The sequence below is a fragment of the Monodelphis domestica genome, chromosome 4 (genome assembly GCF_027887165.1).
Source record: "Monodelphis domestica isolate mMonDom1 chromosome 4, mMonDom1.pri, whole genome shotgun sequence".
Classification (NCBI taxonomy): Eukaryota; Metazoa; Chordata; class Mammalia; order Didelphimorphia; family Didelphidae; genus Monodelphis; species Monodelphis domestica.
The window spans coordinates 317,172,511-317,192,790 of record NC_077230.1 but is presented as its reverse complement, the minus strand read 5'-3'; the positions used below and the strand labels follow the sequence as shown (position 1 = coordinate 317,192,790).

Genomic DNA, 20,280 nt, shown 5'->3' with positions numbered 1-20,280 from the left:
GTTCACACAAGCTTCTCAAAAATAGAGAAAATCTCAATCCTGATGAAAATAAATCCGAATATTTCTGTCAGAGCATAGCATAATAATAGAAACCGGGTGTGATAACCAGGTAAATTCTATTAGAGAAAACCAACTTCCTGATCCTGAGTTTGCAAAATATCTTCGTTTAGGATTATTAATACTAATATTATTACTGTCTTTTCATTACCAAGTTTACTCAACATATGAGACTAAGTTTACCTTAAGTAATTTAAAAGCTTCAGATTTCTGTATTAGTAATCATTAATTATACAGAAAGGACAAAAATAACTAAAATAATGACTGAAATATTAGCCACAAAACAAGTTTTTATTATGTCATGATGAATACTGTGACTACTAAGCTATTTGTTAGTATTTAGCAAATATCATATGCAGTGTTTCAACTTTTTCACATCTGTCACACATCATTATACTAGAGAAATTATGGATCCTTCTACTTTAAACCACTATTCCTAGATCCCTCATAGCATTACAAGGTTATCAATGTTCATTTCTGGATTCTTTTAATCAGTAAAAACCTCCCAGTTGAGGGGGGGAAAATCCATGTTGCTCTAGACAACTCAAAAAAGTATTACTATTTATATAGCCAAGAGTGTCTCTACACTCAATACAGTATTTTAAGATATTGTAGGGAAAAAAGATTAGGAAAAGGCAACAGGAGTCAGAACTACATCAAGCAACAAAAACAAAACTCAGCCTCTTACAGTCAGATCAACAGAACTAAGAGCAAACCATATTTACAAAAACTCAAGAGCTCAGAAATATCTCAAGTGAATTCCCGCACACATGTATAACATGATACATATTTCCAAAAGTTTAACTCATTGCATATACTGACAAAGGGCACCTTTCCAGCCCAAGAAGGGCTCTCAAACTTAAAACTGACTTCTCCCAGTATCTCTCTACTAAGGATACAACAGAAGACATCCTGATGTCAGCTCACAGATCAAAATATTGTATAATATATAGATACATGAGAAAAGGGCTAAAGAGGACCAAATGACAAAACAGACCAAACAAAGCAGAGACAGTAATTTGTCAGATAAAGTTCAATATGTGCATCCCAAAGACACTTCTAAGAAAGGCAAAAAGCACACATACATATATGTATACATACATATATACATATACACATGTGCATGTATGTATACTTATATAGCCATATATACCTTAAAAGGAATTCAACAAAAGTTTAAAATAGAAATTAAAAAAAAAAAACACAACCAGTTTTTTAATTATAATGTGAAGTCAACCCAAAAGAGGCTAAAACAAAATCAGGAAAGAGCTATTGATTTGCCAAAACTAAGGAATAATGTTTAAAGAATGCTCATCATACCAAAATGATCTCTCATTTTTTTGGCTATTTCATGCTTCATCAAATTTCCCAAAGAAAGTCCAATAAATACAGAAGTAAACAAAACTCAAATTGATTCAGTCTAGCTATTTATTGGCAACTATCTGAAAAAAAAATTTGGTAGAAAGGCGTTTCAAACAGAAAAATAATTAAAATATATTATCTGTGAGTTAAATTTATACCTGACATATGCTGACACAAATAATTAGCTACATGTTGATTCCTGCCGGTAAAGGTAAATAATTAAGAATTTTGGCTAAGAAGCATTCTTAAATTACTAATATGCTGTAAAAAGGGCCCCTTAATTTTGGATTAGAATATAAATGAAATTTTAACTTTGCTTTAAACAACCATGGTCTCAGTTCTCTTTTCTTGCTATAAATTCAGAAGAAAAAACTGCAATATTTTCTAAAAAATCAATACCATATTTGTAAACTCTTTATGGTAATTTCATTAATTAACATGAATAAGATAGACATCTAACTTTGCTGTGAATAAAGTCTAATGTCTAATATTACTTCATATGCTTAAAACATTCAATTTCTTCTTATTCATACCCTTTTACAGGCAATAAGTAAGCTGAGGTTAACAATTAAGATTCTCAAGCAAATACTATATATAATTTAGAAGACTGTAATTTAAAAATTTTTTAATTTATTTTTCAAAAATATATGCAATTCATTTTTGGAAGTTCAAAGGAAATCCAAGTTACTTATATATAAATATCTTAAACCAAAAAGAAATCCAAGATGTTCATCCTATTAAACTGCATATAGTCAATTCTCAATTTCCCATGCTAATGGAGATGCCAAGACATAAAGCCAAAAACTGTTTATACCACGCTTGGTTTTAGAAAGCAGCTCCTGTCTCACATATCTACACAAATACAAATATGCATCCCTCCCCTTAAACTCTGGCTTTAATTCCCTCATGGCTCACCACCTGCAACCCAGGAGGCAAACAGACAATGGGAGAGAGAGAGAGCTTTTGATTATCATAAACTGAAAAGGTTATATAATCCACTAGACGGTAAGTAAGAATTGACTGTATACAAGTTGCTTGTTTGTTTTTAAACTGAATTTCTATTATAAATGCTGAAGTAAGCAAAGCTTACCTCCTCCTGAACTCCACTGGTAGTAGTCAACTTGCTCCCATCAGTAATTGTTATAATTATCGCTGGCTCCAGGAAAAAAGGGTTTCTTCCCTAAAGAGTAAAAAAACAAATTATAATTGTCATGTACAACATGGATTTTAAAAATCAGGCTTTAGTCTAAATTTGTGGCTTAAAATCAACTATTCAAAAATATTACCATTATTAAAAGTTACCAATAAATATTTATTAGGTTAAGTAGTGAGACTAGACAAAACACTGTATAAACTATCAATAACAAATATCATTTCTGTATACAAAAATGGGACGCAAATAATAATAGTAAACATAGTACTTTTACAATGCTTTAAGATTTAAAAACACAACAATTATTTCATTTTATCCCAACAACCCTGGAAAGTAGATGCTATTATTATCTCATTTTATAGATGAGGAAACTGAGTTTGTCCAGGATCACACAATTTGCATCTGAGATTGGACATGAATTTAGGTATTCTTGATTCCAGGACTAACATTCCACACTGTGCCACCTAGCTTCCTTTATTCATTCAAAAACAATGAGTTACAACAATAACAAAAAACCAGGAAATCATCAACAGAAAAAAAAAGGCTTAGAAAGATCAAGCCAAAAAAGAAAAAAAAGTATATGAAAGTTAAAAGTCAATATTAACCTTCCGGGATTAGTAAATCCTAAATAAATGAAGTCTACATATATGTACAATAGCAATTCTTTTGTTTCAGTTTATTAATTTTTATTCTATTATGTTAAAAACATATCTAAATGTTTATACTACCAACATAAAGGAAAATTCATAAAATCAAAACTACAAGGCACACGTTGGACAAATAGTAAGAAATTCAATGTGGTATAGTGGCTAGAGATCCAGCCTTGGAGCAAAAGACCCGAGTTCAAATCTTACCTCTAACATTACTGACTGGATAACCCTGGGATACTCTTAAAATTTTAAGTCACTGATATACATTGGTTTTGAAAAAGTTTTCATTCGCTTGCAACACACATACACACAGAGAGAATATCTGATGAGTTATGAGAAATATAAAGTAAAACAGTTCCCACCCTCACAGAATTGATTACTCCTAATAGAGATCAATCTGTCAAAAAGCATTTATTAAGGACCTAATGTACTTAATATGAGGCAATAGAAATATGAAGAAAAAAAATGAACAAATCCCTACTCTCAGGGATATTCTATTCTCTCAGGAGAGGAAATATATATGTATAAGTATATATACAAGTGCATACAAAATAAATACAAGGAAATGGGGGAGAAAGCACCTATTGGTAGAGGTAGGGGGAATTCAGAAACATGTATAACAAACAACTATAAATACAAGGTAAAATGTGAAAGTCAAATATAACAAAGTGTTATACTTCAGAGAAAGTAGAATGTATTTCTGGCTGATGGGAATCAATGTTTCAATGAAAAAATTCCATTTGAACTAGACTAAAAAAGGTAGAAAACAGACAGAAAAAGAAAGATAGGTACTTACTCTCTGACCTAGGTACCTAACTAGGTGTTTGAAAGAAGAAGTAGAAAGGTAAAGGATGACCTGACTTCCTAAAAAATACTAGGGCTGCTGAATAAAATCACAATTAAGACCTCAAGGTGTAGTACTGAAAACTAAGTTTTAAAAAGATGGAAATTACTGGCCACAGGAAAGCACTATCCACAGCAACAAGTAAATTAACAGAAACTAAGTATCATTTTCAAGAAAAAAGGAAACGTGACAGTAAGTAGATAAGGGGAACTTTTAACATAATGATTTTATATGATTCATTCTGGAATTCTAGAAAATAAAATTTCATAGCTATTAAATATAATTCATAAATGCCTTTATTTTATTAAATAAATGTAGAAAAATTAATGCCATATATTATTCACATACAACTATAACCAAAGTAAATTCTTACTCATATATAGCTATAATCAAAGTAGATTCTCCAAAGTAGACTCATTGTTTCTACTTGTTTCCTGAATGAAGGTCTTCATAAACATCTAAAACAAGCATTCAAAATGCAGAATTATTCATATTTCTTTGATTGGACTTCTGATTTTATTGGTGTAGAGAATTCAAAGAAGAAATTGTCTCTACCTTTGCCCTAGCTGCATCTTACTTCCATCTCTGGGAAGCCCTAAATTCCTTCAAAATTCAACTCAAGCACTACCTCCTACAAGAGCCTTTTCCTGGTTCTTTCCCAACCCCACTTCTAAACTGCCAGTATCCTCTCCTCCCAAATATCTTCTTGCATCCATTTTGTACTTATCTTGAAAACACACACACACACACACACACACACACACGCACGCACGCACACACAAACACGTGCACATATACATCTATATATCTTGTCTTCCCAGTTATAGCATATGCTCTTTGAGAGAAGGCAACCGTTTCACTTGTCTTTGAATCACAGTCAATACGTAATAATGGCTTTTCTATCAGCACAATATATTCCATTCCTGCAATTTATACTCTTAGAGAATCATTCATAGGTTACAGAACAAGTGTGTCTAGAGGCAGAATTTGAACCCAGGTCTTTCCAATTACAAAGCTAGTTCTCTATGTATACCTCTCATTCCATTCTTCACATTGCCATAAATGTTAGAAAGACAATAAATTCCTTTAAGGAAAAATGCAGAAATAGAAAGTTTAAGTCATTTTTTTATTTCAAGATTTTTTCCCATTCAACTTTAAAAACAACCATTAAAAATGTTTTAAGACTTCAAAGTGTATATTTTGCATATGTATACTATATATCGACATATATATGTAGATGTGTGCATGTATACACACACACACAAATTGTCTTAAACATGTTTCCAAATGAGGAATATATCCAGGGTTCAGGCACAGAAAGTCCATACAGATATGAAAATAAAATCCAGTTCATGACTCCTGGTATTTAAATGCTCTATATTTTAGGCCAAATAGCAACTCTATAAACAGAATATGGCAAATCTCTCAGAGAACATCTAAGTCATTATGAATAAAAAAGAATTAATCAAATATTAAAAGTGCTATTATTATATGTAGATACCAAATCTGTCATTTTTAGCAGAACATAAACATTACCTTAGTCTTAAATTATAAGCATGTACACACACACACACATACACACACACACCCCTACACCCTTTTATCTCCAGATGCCTGCTTCACATTTCCACCTGGATATTCCACTATCACTTCCAACTATTTCCAAACCAGATTCATACTATCCCCTAAAAACCAACCAACCTGCTTAAGTTCCCTGACAATGGTACCTCCATTCCCCTACACACTCAGTACTTCGATTCATTTCATTCCTTTACTTTTATCTTAATATATTGAGTCTTCCTATGACATAGCTCACTTGCATTCCTGTTACTTTAATTCAAGGCCAAGTCCCCTAGATTACTTCAACAGTCAATTTACTGGCCTCTCAATACATTCCTGAATTCATCATCCATATTTCTTTTCTTGACTTTTATATCATTATATTATCAAAAAACTGGCAGCTGGATGGCTTAATGGATTGAGAACCAGGCCTAGAGATGGGAGATCCTAGGTTCAAATCTGGCCTCTGACACTTCCCAGATGTGTGACCCTGGGCAAGTCACTTAACCCCCATTGCCTAGCCCTTACCACTCTTCTGCCTTGGAACCAATACACAGTATTGATTCTAAGACAGAAGGTAAGGGTTTACAGTAAAAAAAACAAAACAAAAAAAACTGGCCCGATTTTTCTATACCTAATTAACATTTTTCTGCCAAAATAATCTGACCACAATCCATTTCTCCAAGAATTTCCTACAACATCTTAATCTTAGAGGCAGCAGAAAATGAGACCTGTACGTTGATTGAATGCAAGCCACAGAGGAACTCAAGTAATCTTTTTAACCTCCCAGACCTAAAAGCAACAATCTCAATTTGTACTTTATGGAAGTGCTATTATAATCTGCCTCGGTATAGGAGGTTCCCAGACATTTATCCTATTCCAGTCAGTTCTACAAACAGGACATTTTCTTCATTCCTGATTCTCTGCCTTTGTTCTTGATATTCCCCCCAAAAGGAAGGGGAAACTTCTCTCCATTCTCCCAAACTGCTACTCATATAGTTCAGGTGAAGTCCTATATGCACTCCATGAAAATTTACCTAAGTCCTCTAGCCTTCACTGACAATCCTCTGAAATTCTACATTTGGAGTATGTCACAGAATACATTTAATTGTATGTCTTCTAGCATGTTATCCTTTCATACATTACCTAAAATTTACAAATGTGCACATATACACAATAATCAGCTAATCTCTTCTTTAACTAGATTTTAGTGAGAAAAAAAAACTTCCAAAATAATTTCTGCTGCTTTTCAATATCTCAGTAAAATTCACTATTAAAGTTCACCAAAGAACCTATACACTATATGCTTTAAAGTGATTAATTTTTACATTTTTTTCAACTGGCATACATTTTTCTTTCTTGTCCCACTGGAGAAGAGAGAAATAAGAAAAAACAAAACCCCTGTAATATAATCAAGAGCCATTAACTATATCCAAAAATATGTCTCATCTAGTCCATCATCTATGATATGTTTGTATATGCTGAATTAAAGCTTAAATATTTATTTCAATTATATTGAAAAACAAACTGGAGAGTATATAATGAATCACCAGAGACTATAAAGTGACCGCCTTAAAAATAAGACCACCTATAAAATTATTTTGGTATTAATTGAAACTTTTCAAATGGCATTCAAAATTGACCTTCCCTTCTAATCTGTAAGATTCTAATATACATTTAACAAGATTATACAAATGCCATATTATTTAATATGTATGTCAGGTCAGTTCCTTATCCCATCAGTTCTTGTCTTTTTTTTTTTATTCCCCTGTCCCTTAAGTAAATATCAAATTACAGAGCAAAAATATTAGGTCCTTCCACCAGTCTGCTCCATTCACTCAAGAACAACTCCTCTAAGATAAAGCAAAAAGGAATTAACAAAGTTTATAATTTATGTATATACATACATACGTGAGTGAATATACACATCCTAATATAGTGAATCCTTTTTAGAGTATACTTTGATGCAAAATAATCTAATAAGTCTTCAGAGGATTCAAATATTTGATGTTTGAAGACTTGTATGTAAAACAGATGTAGATCAATACCTTTTCCAATTTTATTATATCTATTCAATTGAACCTAAATTTGAACCTACTTAATACCCTTGACTATAAAATCAAAAGCTTAATCAGAAACCTAGCTTCCTCACAAAAGTATTAAGGATTGTGAGACTTCAAGGCAATAAGATAGCACAATGCAAAGAACATTCACTGGTTAGGGAGTCAGGAAGACTTAAATTCAACTACTGCCCAAAATACTTAACAGTAGTATGTCCTTGTATAAGAAAAAACACTTCTATACATCATTTTCCTTATTTATAAAATGAGTGGGTTGGGCTTTATGGATTCTAAGACCTGTTTACAGATTTAAATCTATAAAAGTGTCAAGACACCTAAAGAGATGATCCATAAAATGAATTCATTTTAAAATGAAATTCTGACTAGGAAGGGCTTATGCTTATAGGATAGATTGAAGAAAATTAAGTTTTCCTGCAATTTCAGGAATCTGATGATAAATTTATATGACATGCTATTTGACTTTCATATTACTCTCTCCAAGTGGCAATATCATAGCCACATCCTATCAATCCTGTAAATCAGAATATTAAAAAAGTAGGAATCATCAATTCTTTGGATCAGTTTTTTTGTGAAAAATTATAAAGATTCAGAAAGTTAACTACAGTTGAAATTTGTTAAACAAAGTCAATTTTGGAAGTCCATAATGTTAATTTGCAAAATAATGTTTTTTGATATGGTCTCAAAATCTAAGAAACTAATAACATTTATATTTTTTAAATGAGGGCTTTTTAACTTCATTAAATGTGAGATACTAGAAATAAATTTTTCCACACTAAAATATTAGATAAGTTGCAAATAATCAGTATCCAGATGGAACTATAAGTTCTTTGAAGACAGGACATATTATTTTGATTTTGAATTAACAATGTTTAGCACAGTGCCTAGCACATAATAGGAAATTAATAAACATTTATGGCTTGATTAATAACAATGAAGAACCTCTCTTAAAATTTAAGCTCTGCTATTAAAGAGTTTACCAGTAGAGGGACTAAAAGTTAACTCACTCCTTTCTTCCTATCATTCAGTAAGGCAAACTTTTACATTCCAATGTTAAAAAGAGGATTTCTTGGCAAAAAAGCAGTCCATGAAAGTTTTGGTTATTATGTGGTATATGATTACTTTAACTTATCACTCTAGCAATAGCTAGCTCCATTGGCTTATTTGTTATTGAATTCTTTAGCACAACTTAGAACTATCATTTCATCATTAGAAGAAAAGAAACACATTGGAACTCAAGGAGAAATATGCAGGATATAAGTATATAAGGATCTTCACTTCATTCAAAGAGCTACTAGGGTATTTAAGAATAAATATAGTATCACATTGTTAAGTAATTAAAACATTTAAATTATAAGTACATGAAAATTTTCACTGTAATTATCTGACAAATGTTCTACTTGTTCACTCACATATGCAGCCATAATGTGATTATGGGATATTATAAAATTGAATCATTCCATTATAGAAACAGAAATGATTTTCTATATAAATCTGTTACAAAAATTTTAGATCACATAAAATAGATATTAAAAGTGAAAAATTAAAAGGAACATAAGAAAACAACCACATATTAATAGTAATATCATAACTATGAGATGAAATTTCTAATTAGTCATAAAGTGAATAAAAATAAAGCTAATTCAAGTATTCTTACTGATAGTATAAATAAAATTAAATCCAGAGATTACCCTCATATCTCAACTGAGCCTTTAAGTTTTGCTTCCTCTGGTATCAAGTCTTTGTAACAATTGCTAAAAGATGGCAATTAACTGTTGCACTTGATAACATTTTTCTTTTCCAAACTAGTATGCCCAGAGTTAACTTGATTTTACAAATTCCTAATTTTTTTTAATGTTAGTCATAGGCATAAAGAATTCTAATTTCCCTAAATGAGTCAAAAGATAATTAATTGTATTCTATTAATCCTTTCCCTTTAAACTTTTACCTTATGTTTTAGAATCAATACTAAGTTTTGGTTCCAAGGCAGAAGAACAATAAAGACTAGGCCATCCGGGTGAAATGACTTGCTCAGGGTTCACGTTCTTAGTGTCAAACCAGATTTGAACACTGACCCTCTTGTCTCCAGGCCTGGCTTTCTTTCCAAACCACCTAGCTGCCTCTCATTAATTTTTTTAAAACATGACATCTGGGTTAAGTTGCTTCATACTTTAATTATGGAAAATCAACTATATTTCTTATTATTTAGTTAGCAGGCCTTCTATACAAAGAGGAAAATTTACATAAATTTAGCTTTTAGAAGTCATCTCTTCAATTCCCCTGGATCTCCCTCATAAACAAGTCCCAGAGAAGGGTTATATAGTTGTTTTTTAAAGTGCCAAAAAATAATACTTTAGCTAAGGGCATAATCATGAACATTCTAACTAGTCCCTTTAACTCCAGAAGGTCTGGTCCATGTGACCTTTGCCAGTGTATGTATATATGTGAGGAAAATAGGGACAGTCAGGCATGCTGTCTTAGAATTTAGAATGAAAACAAGTTATAGCATCTCCAAGGAATCAATCACTTCCATTGCTGGAAAATGAGGAAATATTTGTTCTACCTACCTCAGGTAACTGTTGTGAAAAGCTCTGTGTGAATTGTAAGTACTCTATAAATGTTATCTATTAACATTTCCAATTGTCCTTCAACATGCCTATTAGCCTTAGTGTCAAAAAGGGTCCATAGCACTGCAATAGTTCCTCCTCAATATGTCCCATGACACTGGTAAATATGGTTTAACAGCCATGTCAAACATGCTACCTACCTGCAATATGGGCCAGCTAGGCTTGAGTGTAGCCTGAACTAGATTGAAATATAACTGAGTCATATTTAAGAAAATAAACAAAAATACAACATAACTAACCTATACTAGAAAACTAAAACAATATGTGGCTTACAGAGACCTTTATGTACAAATTAGTGGCCCCCAGATTCTGAGTTTGACAATAAGGCACCACCACTTCTAGTACCACTGTTACTACTGCAATGATTCAAGGGTTAGAAATGGCTAGGAAAACTTGGATTCAAGGTGTCAGAATCTCAGGCTTAAGAATCCCCCACATTAAATAGACATGACACACACCACATCTCTCCTCTCTCCTTCCATTTGGTTACCTTGGTCTTAGTAAAAAGGAAGGAAGATACTTTCTACAGATAGAGTGATAGCTAAGACAGTTCTTCAGGGCAAAGAATGCCAATCTGAAAAACAAGAACTTGGGAAAAGTGCCAGTTTCCTAAGATTCTTATTTCTAACTAAAACACTCAAATTTCCCTTTTTTTTTTTAAACACATAGAAATATGACACACTCCCTACCATTTTCATCTTATAAAATGGGAAAATTAAAGCCTCAGTTTCCTAAGTGACTTGGACAAGTTACATTAACCACTCTTCTATGTATTAGTTGCAAGTTTCCATCAGGGAAAAATAATCACTAATGTGGAGTAGGCCAGAATTTTAAGGACTAATGTTCAGGATGTTACCTTACCTATGAATTTTGAAATAATTTCTTTTAATGATTTAAAATTAATCTTGCCAGGTTAATTACTTAGGTTGAGTTGTAACTAACATTTCAAAATTATTTCCACATAGGTGTTAAAGAGAGGCAGGAGCAGAATTAAAATACATATCCTGACTCCAATTTTAAGTCTCATCTTACTATGCCTTCAAAGCCAAGAAATTTCCATATAAAACTCACACTACCTTTTTGCTATTCAAACTTCATCACCAAATGTCATTTTATGTTCTTATATAAAATATATCATGAGAAAAAATTTTCAGGTAACTAGAAAAAGATGGTATACTCTTAAAGTATTTCTATTTAGTAGATCCACAATCAATTCCTAATGCATAACATTTTTTACTCATATCCATAGCAAATCTTGCTTTCATCAGCCTTAAGGATATTTTCATTGACAAACTGAACACTTTACTTCTCCAGTTAATAGTCCAGAGTTATTTGTTCCCATTCTAATGAAGCATATAGTCTAGCAAGGCCTGAAATGAGATTTGAGGTTCTCTTGATCCTGGTTCTGCTACATTTTGTCATTTTGTCACAATCTCTCTAGGCTTCAGTTTCCCCTTGTGCAAAATAAAAGTAGCTTGATTTTCTAAGTAAGGCCCCTATAATTGCTATAATTTTTATCTTCTTATTTTTTTCTTGTTAGGAGGGGATGGGGGCGGTCATGATAAACTATTGGAAAATGTCTTTTAAATCAAAATATTTAATTATTTTCCTGTAACCAAGAAAAGTAACCCATACATAGGCAAGGTTAGAAATCAATCTGAGAGATAATGCTCTTTAAACCCAATATGAGAAGGGAGTATAGGGTGGGTGATTAATTGGATAGACAGGTTTCCAGTTCCTCCTGAGTGAAATCTTCAGCATGGCTTCATTCTTCATTAATTTGTTGTATACAAAATCCCAGGTGTCAGTGCAATACAAAATGTAATGTATTATACAAACCATGTAAATACAAATATAAATGACTTGTACTATCCATGTACTAATTTCACTATTCTTGGCCCACAATGGATAATAAACAGGTAAATGCACAGTCCTCCAAGTCAAACTCTATGGTTTATATAATTACTAAATTTTAACATTTAAGTTCCTTATACAATTTGGCAGAACCCAGAATCCAGAAGCAGATGAAAATGAGGGGACATTCTTAGATGATCTCTAAAGCCATTTTTATAAAAAGACATAGATATGAATTAAATATTTTATATATGTAGTATATATACATACATGTATATACACACACATATGTATATTACACACTAATATTTTCCATGTCCAAGTTTTTATTTAGAAAGTCTAACTACTTATTTATAATATTAAACTGGATATAAGCCAACAAAAAAAAGCTGTAATTGAAAATAACTACGAAAAGAAAGATGGAGAAAGGATACTTTTGTTCTAAGTTAGCAAAGCAAAAACAAACTAATAAATATAAATAATCCAAACAGCAATTTCTTTACAGGATAACAACAGCCTCAAAAAAAAAAAACCAGATTTAAATTTAAAACCAAGTTGAATTGCTTATATCAAAGAAAACTTTTAACAAATTTTTGGCAGCAATTGTAACAAAATTTTAATATCTGTCAAATTCTTAACATATATTTTTGATAGCCAACATCAAAATTTTAAACTGGCTGGTATTAAGAAATGGCCTAAAGGGACATAACAGTTGATTGAATGGACAGCAAGAGAGGTGTTAAAAGGCAGAATTCATGATAAGTATATACTCTAAAGCAATAGTTAATGAGCAAATATGCTGATGAACCAATAACACAAAGGGATGGCTCTTCCCTTTAAACAGACTATCTAAAAACTGTATGGCTCAGTTACTGAATATGAAGTAGTCCCACAAGCTTGTTTGTACTTTCAACTCAGTAACTACTTAATCCTACAGCTGGAGGGGGGTGGGGGGTGGGGTGTCCGAGTATTACTGTTAGTCCTCAGAAATCATTTATAGACAGCAGTATGACTGCTGCTCCCTGACTTTTTTCCTAAACAGGATATCCTGACACACTATCCAGCTATCCAAAAACCAGACACAATTGACAGTCATAGATTTATATACAAGAATCTCAGCTTCTGCATTCTGGAGTTAGAAGACAAAGAATCCAAAAAGTAAAAAGGAATTAAATATTTACCCAAAGCATCTACTATGTTTAAGTAGGTACTTTTATTTAGAAAAAAAAGAAAGAAAAAATAAAAAGCAATATCTAGGACTTCCTTTAGTGAAGTTAGCATTAGGTCTCTGATGGGTAAGAAGGTTGTTTTAATCACAAAATATCTCTTTCAAAAAAGTTTCCACCTCAACAACAGATGTGTCATACATCTACAAAACATGCTTACAAATCTATGTAAATACATATTTAAGATCAGAATTACAGAGCATCAATGCAAGTTTTATCTCATTTTGCTAATTACATACTAGTTTTCCACACAGAATTCCAAATATCTACCAACATACAGGCTTCAGAATTTCATTCAGGCTTTTAGAAATTATTTTGTAGTCACTTTTAAAAATAATCATTAGGAAAATTTCACTTGATCAGTAAGAATTAAAAAGGCTACTCTACTGAGGTTGGAGTCACAGGATCTAGGTTCAAATCCCATCTTCCATGTTATAATTGTCACTTTTAAAAAGTTACTTTGTACCTATTCTAAGCCTCAGCTTTCTAATCTGCAAAATGAGATGGTGTGACTATTACCTCCCAAGACAAGCATTATGGATTTTAAAGTCTTTTCTAGCTCTCTAAGTCTATGATCTTTTGATTTTTGGTACAAGAATAAAATAACTCAAAAATAAAGTACCACAAGTGTTTTTCATTTTTAGGTTTGTTTTCTCAAATTTCTAGGGATTCTATATATACCATAAAGAATCATTTTTATTCTTCATTCTTACTTAAAATATGTATTCTGAATAGACTATGAAATATAGAAAAAGTTTTAAAACATATGTAACCATTAATATCTAAAAAATTATAAATAGTTCAACATTATTTTAATGCTACACTTGAAAATAAACATTTGATTATTTTTCTGTTAACCATTATGCCTATGTGGATAAGCAAGAAAAAAATGTTGATTTGATCCATTTTATGTTTTTCTAACTATTCTACTTACAAAACAAATTTAAATTCACATGCTATTAAAAAATGATCACCCTGTTTTATTACTGCATGTTTTGTGGTTCTGGCATATAAGTCAAATTTAGAAAGAAAATATTCTGACAATTTTTTTGAAATCTTACCTACTAAGGAATCAGGATGGAAAAATGAAAGCAAAATTTTAAAATGATAATGTAAGCCCGATATAAATATCTTTGAAATAATGTATATAAAAAATGTCTTTAATTACTTAGATATGCTATAAAAGGCACAGTTGATAATTAAATCTTATGTGAAAGAAGAGATATTTATGTTGGCCAGTGGGTAGAAGAAGAAAATGAAATTCCAGGATCTATATCCTCCAACTGTTCATACAGATTTAACAAGAGATCCCTAATATGGAAAGGGGTCTATTTTCCTTTCTCATACACACATACACAACAGAGTTCCCTAATAGAAGAATCCTCAAAGATCAATCATATAGTTTAACACTCTAATTTTTAAAATGAGGAAACTGAGGCTCAAGGCAATTATTAAATGACTTGCCCAAAATCACTAGTACTTTTCAAAGTAAAATTCAAACAGAATATTCTAAAACAGCTTCTAATTCAATGTTCTTTCTACTATACCATGCTGATCTGATAACTTTTAAATTAAAAATATTTTTGAAAATGTATACTTAATATTCTTAAAAGTGCTTACTTTTTTAGCAAGAAAACATTTTTTAAATCAGCTTTAGAAGTGTACATTTCATCATCTCTAATCCTCCCCATTCCTGCTCCCTTACAAAAGGGAAGAGATTAGATTCCATTAAATTCCAAGCATATTAAATATTACCTAATGTTCATTTTTAATTTCAGAAAAAAAACTAAAGCAATTTCCAAATGTATTATCTTTCTAACAAGATGTGGCTATCCATGAAAGTAGAAACACAATATAGAAATTAAACTAAGTGAAGTTTTTCTTAGAAGCAATATTAACTACTGACTCATCAAATGTATCGCAGAGTTAATGCCACAGAATATAACAATTATACACAATGTTAATAGTCGTGGTCACAATCATTACATACGTATTCACTTGTATTTCCCAAGACCAATATTATTATTTACACAGTCCATTTTTCAATATTCAATAGTTTTGCTAAAAATTAGTTTAAGACCAATGGTAGTGTGGTATAGTGGATCAAGAGCTAGCCTGGAAGTCAGAAGGATCTGTCTCTGAAACATTCTAGCTCACATGACCCCTGACCAAGCCATTTAATGATCTCCAAGTACCTCCAGCCACTCTTAAGATTCTAGGTAACAGAGCAGAAAGGCACTCAGGGGACTTCTAGTACAAGTTTATCAATTCCTTCCGGTCCTAAATCTGATCCTATGAAATTTTTTAAATTTTAAGTAATTCACCTTAAGAAATCAAGATTTGAAGATTTTGAATTTTACCCCAAAAGGCAGGCAGGGGGGAGGCGGGGGAGCATAATTAAGTGTTAATGTTTAAACATCAAAGTAATTGGAATACAGCTAAGAAGTATTTAAATTAAACATTTAAGCAACTCAGAATTTCAGATTAATTTTAAATGGAACAATATCCAGATTAGACCCCATTATCCCAGTTCAGAAATACTTTTGAGTGGAATAATAGGGATGGAGGAAATGGACAGGAGAGGGGAAGAGAAGCAAGTCACACACTGAAGATAATGTTCTACTAGTGGCATTCAGGACTTTGTTTAAATAATGGATCAAATATTAAGAAATCTAAGTCTAAGAAGGATTAAAGTATCATTCATGGTTCTACAAAAAAAATTAATGGTAGGAAACTCAATAATTAATAATGTTAGTATTAATGCATCAAAGGAAAAGAACATAAATGATATATCTGAAATGATTAATAATTTGAAACATCTTAAAATATTCACCTTTAAACTGAACTCTGATAGGTTTAGATACAATTACCATAGAATTAACAGATTTCTAGATATGGCAGAAAATGAAAAAGTATTGGGAGGCAAACAAGTCTGACATTCAATCTAAAGACAGGCTGATTGGCATTGGGAAGATATCAGTGTATGATAAGTAAATGTTATTTATAAAGTTATTATAATTATATAAATACTTAATAAGTAGATAAACACTTCTTTTTTTTTTAAACCCTTACCTTCCATCTTGGAATCAACAAGGCAGAAGAGTGGTAAGGGCTAGGCAAAGGGGGATCAAGTGACTTGCCCAAGGTCACACAACTGGGAAGCGTCTGAGGACAGATTTGAACCTAGGACCTCCAGTCTCTGAGCCTGGCTCTCAATCCACTGAGCTACCCAGCTGCCCCCTGGATAGACAATTCTAAATGAAAAAGAATTCAAACCATGAAAGAATACACAAATCACACTAAGAAGTTAGAAACGTGGCAGGGAAAAAATTTTTTTTAAGTGAAAAGATCTCTGCAATGGACAAGTGTGTCAAGAGAGACCAATTTCTGCAAACCTCAACTTACAATGTTATTATAAACTGACATATAAATGTGGATGGCACATAATGACAAAAACAAAACATAATGAGTGAACTGCACTTTTACTAGTCTCCTTACTCAAGACTGCTATAGCACAAAGATGGTAAGCACAATTAGCTAAAAGTGTTACATGCAAAAATTATTATTTTAAAAGGAACTTCTAAATGTATATTAAGAATCATCAAACAACTAAGTCAGCACTATGATGAGATGGAAATCCTATAAAATTATTCATCAATGAGAATACTAGTGAAGATTGTTGGACTTGGAAGTTAAAAGGCTTGAAGTTCAATATCCCCCTAACTTCAATGACTATATGAGCAATAGCCAAATCAATAAACTTCCCTGATCCTAAATTCTGATTCTATAAAATGGGGACAATACTTTTACTATTCACATCAAAGTATGTATGCAAACCTTAAAGTGCTATGTAGAGATCTACTATTATTAGTATGAAGCACAGAGGGGGGAAATCCTAATAGACTATTTGACAGGGAGAAATTAAAAATTGATATAAAATTTAAGTTTTTAAAAATGGGTGGTGATGGAATTTGTTTTTACATTTCACATGATCTTCTCCACTTAATTTAAGGAACCCTGAAGAACATCTTTTGAATATTCTGGTACAGATTCACTCAACAAATACATTTTTTATAAATTATAATCTACTTAAATAGTTTTAAAAGTCTCTGAAATACAAATAGTCATTATTCATCTATGGTGGTAAATTTAACATGAAGAAAATACTTTGCTCTACCAAAACAACAAGAAAAGCACATTATTACACTAGACTTTTTTAACCTTCATAAAAATCTATGTAGAGATGTCTTAATATTTACCATATAATAAAAAGGATTTATAAGATTATATAACTATGGTACAAGTTCTTTGACCTAAACTCAAATCCTGGAAGGAAAAAAACCTATGTTGGTGATTATATTATACCTACAACTGAGAATAATATGATGGTTATCAAATTAAAAATGGATCCTAAGAATGAAGCCTCAATGTAGAAATCTCTTGTAAATTTTAGTTGTTAAACTTCAGCCTTAAATAAAATCCTTTATTTTGCAAAGCAGTTTGAAGTCACTTTGTATAAACTGTGTCTAGGAACAGAATATACATGATTAATGTGGCAATAGATTCCTTCTGAGACTTTAATAGTTGACTACAACTTAATAAAATGGTTTACTTTCACCTACATACTATCTTTTAGGAGTCCTGTCTGCTACTCTCACAAATATATTTAAAGAGGAGTAACCTTTTATCTTGTTAAGAACTCAGTAAAAGCCTTGAAATCACTTCATATTTGGGCTTTCAGTGATAAAATCTAGCATAGTATGAAGGAATTTTCTAAAACCAAGACACACAAAAAAATACCTTCCCCCCCTAGACTTTTTGTTCTAATACTACTACAATTAAGAGTTATCATCTTTCAATACAATATGGATTTCAAAGGGGAAATGTTTTGGCTTCTTTTAAAAAAAACCACATATTAAACTTGAGTTGTCACTCATATATAATACAGCTGTTATATTTCACATATAACTTTGGGAAAATTAAGTTTGTCAGCTTCAGTTGAAATATAGGGAGTTAATAACTTCCTAACTTTAGAAAAAAATTGATATTATAGTGTGCCTTCAAACATACAAGTTCCCTTAAAAATTTAAATTATAATTTAATATTATTTATAAATCTTTAACCATAATGTTATTTCAACTTGCCTCAGTGAAAACAATTTAACTAAACTAGAAAAAAAAATCCTATTGAATGTTCATCATAAAAAAAGAGATGAGTAGAATTCTTTATCAATAAAAATATCTTGCTTTTACAACCTAATAGAATATAATGGAGATGTTTTAATTGTGCTTTTCAATTAAAAAAAACACAAAATAACTTATTTACCTAATTTCCACAAGTCTGAGAAATTTACCTCTAGGGTTGTTGTCTCCTCTGGTATAAAAGGTCAACCTAAATTATCTCAAATTCTAATTCCTAAGCACAATAAAAGAGAGTTGCTTTAAAGAACACTTGTTTTTCAGTGAAGTATACTTAAATTAGGCTTTGTTACTTCAAACTAACAATGGGTAATAATAGATGGCCTGAGTGTTCCTTTCTTTTCTCCCTTCCCACAAACAGGACCATACTCCAAAATCAAGGTGATTTAGTATCATGAAAAATGTGTTTAAGTTATTTAAAATATAGACATCAAATCACAAGATTTTTACAAATTATAAGACAAGGAATTTCTATAATTAAAACTTAAAATGAAAAAATTTATACCAAATGATTTTTATCTATTTTTCTCATTTTGACTTTCTCGCTAAAAAAATCTTTTAAGAGTATTTCTATTTACTTTCATTCAAATTTAACACTTATTTTACCTTCAAGCTTGAGTTTTAAATACCTTAGTAACTAATTACACATTTATATTTAAAACAGGAACTGTGATTTATTAAACTAAAAGGGAAAAGCACTTTTATTTTACTGACTAGTCATCTTTCAACAATGACAGTGATTTCCAAAATATCTGAAAAATTCTAGATCACTTGAAATATGTACTAGAGAATGTTTTCAATACTTTGGAAAAGTAATTTTTTTTTTAACTCAATTCTTCGAAATCTCCTACCCCAACATTTCAAACTTCTCTTCCCCTAGTAGCTCATAGTACAACAGTGTAACAAAGAAGAAAATGACAAACCATTCCAGTATCTTTGCCAAGAAAACTCCATGGACAGTACAAACTATAAGGTCAGGAAAGTTGGACTCAACTAAACAATGTACTAAAACAGTAAATCTAGAATCATAGCCATTATAGGCTTAGACCTCATCTTTCTTACAAGTGAGCCTCATTTTAAACAATGTGTTGTCTAAAACTGCTTGAAGGTCTTCCTGAGTAAGAAAATAATTATTTATCTATTAAACAAAGGGTATTTTTGAAATGCAAAAAATGTCACTAACATCGGTATTTCCACATATGTGGTCTTATTAAGGAAGAAAAAAATCAGTTTTATTATATGCTTTTTAAATGACAAACTTCTTTGGTCAAGATTCTTCACATTGACTTTTGATTAGTGTATTTCTACTACACTGCAGAGTCTGGTGAAAACATGTGCTTTCAGTTTAGAACTAGGTATTTTTCAGTATACAAAGCAGAAAATGTTTACTGCTTCCATTTATAAACAAACAAAAAAATCAGATGACTGTTGGGCAAAACCATTGATAAAAATAACCCATGACTTCCACTGGCATGCAACTAAAACTAAATTAGATGAGAATAGTACCTATAAAACCAGGTGACCTTAAAGAATTTATTATCTTATGACCCAAGTATATCAGTTTTGTAGTCGGAAGAACTCTGTGAAATCTCAGTTCAGTTACTTGCCAAACTGTCCTAATCTTGTTGGGTCTTAATTTCTTCTTGCATACATGAGATGAGGGAGTTGGGC

General features: G+C 31.3%; 1 protein-coding gene across 1 annotated transcript in view; it reads right to left on the bottom strand.

Annotated features, from left to right (window-relative positions):
- INTS6 (integrator complex subunit 6) overlaps positions 1–20,280 on the bottom strand; it is a 92,361-nt gene that overhangs the window by 65,426 nt on the left and 6,655 nt on the right. Inside the window, exon 4 of the mRNA XM_001368490.5 lies at positions 2,510–2,599. Coding sequence (XP_001368527.1) covers positions 2,510–2,599 — 90 coding nt within the window. The remainder of the gene's footprint in view (positions 1–2,509; positions 2,600–20,280) is intronic.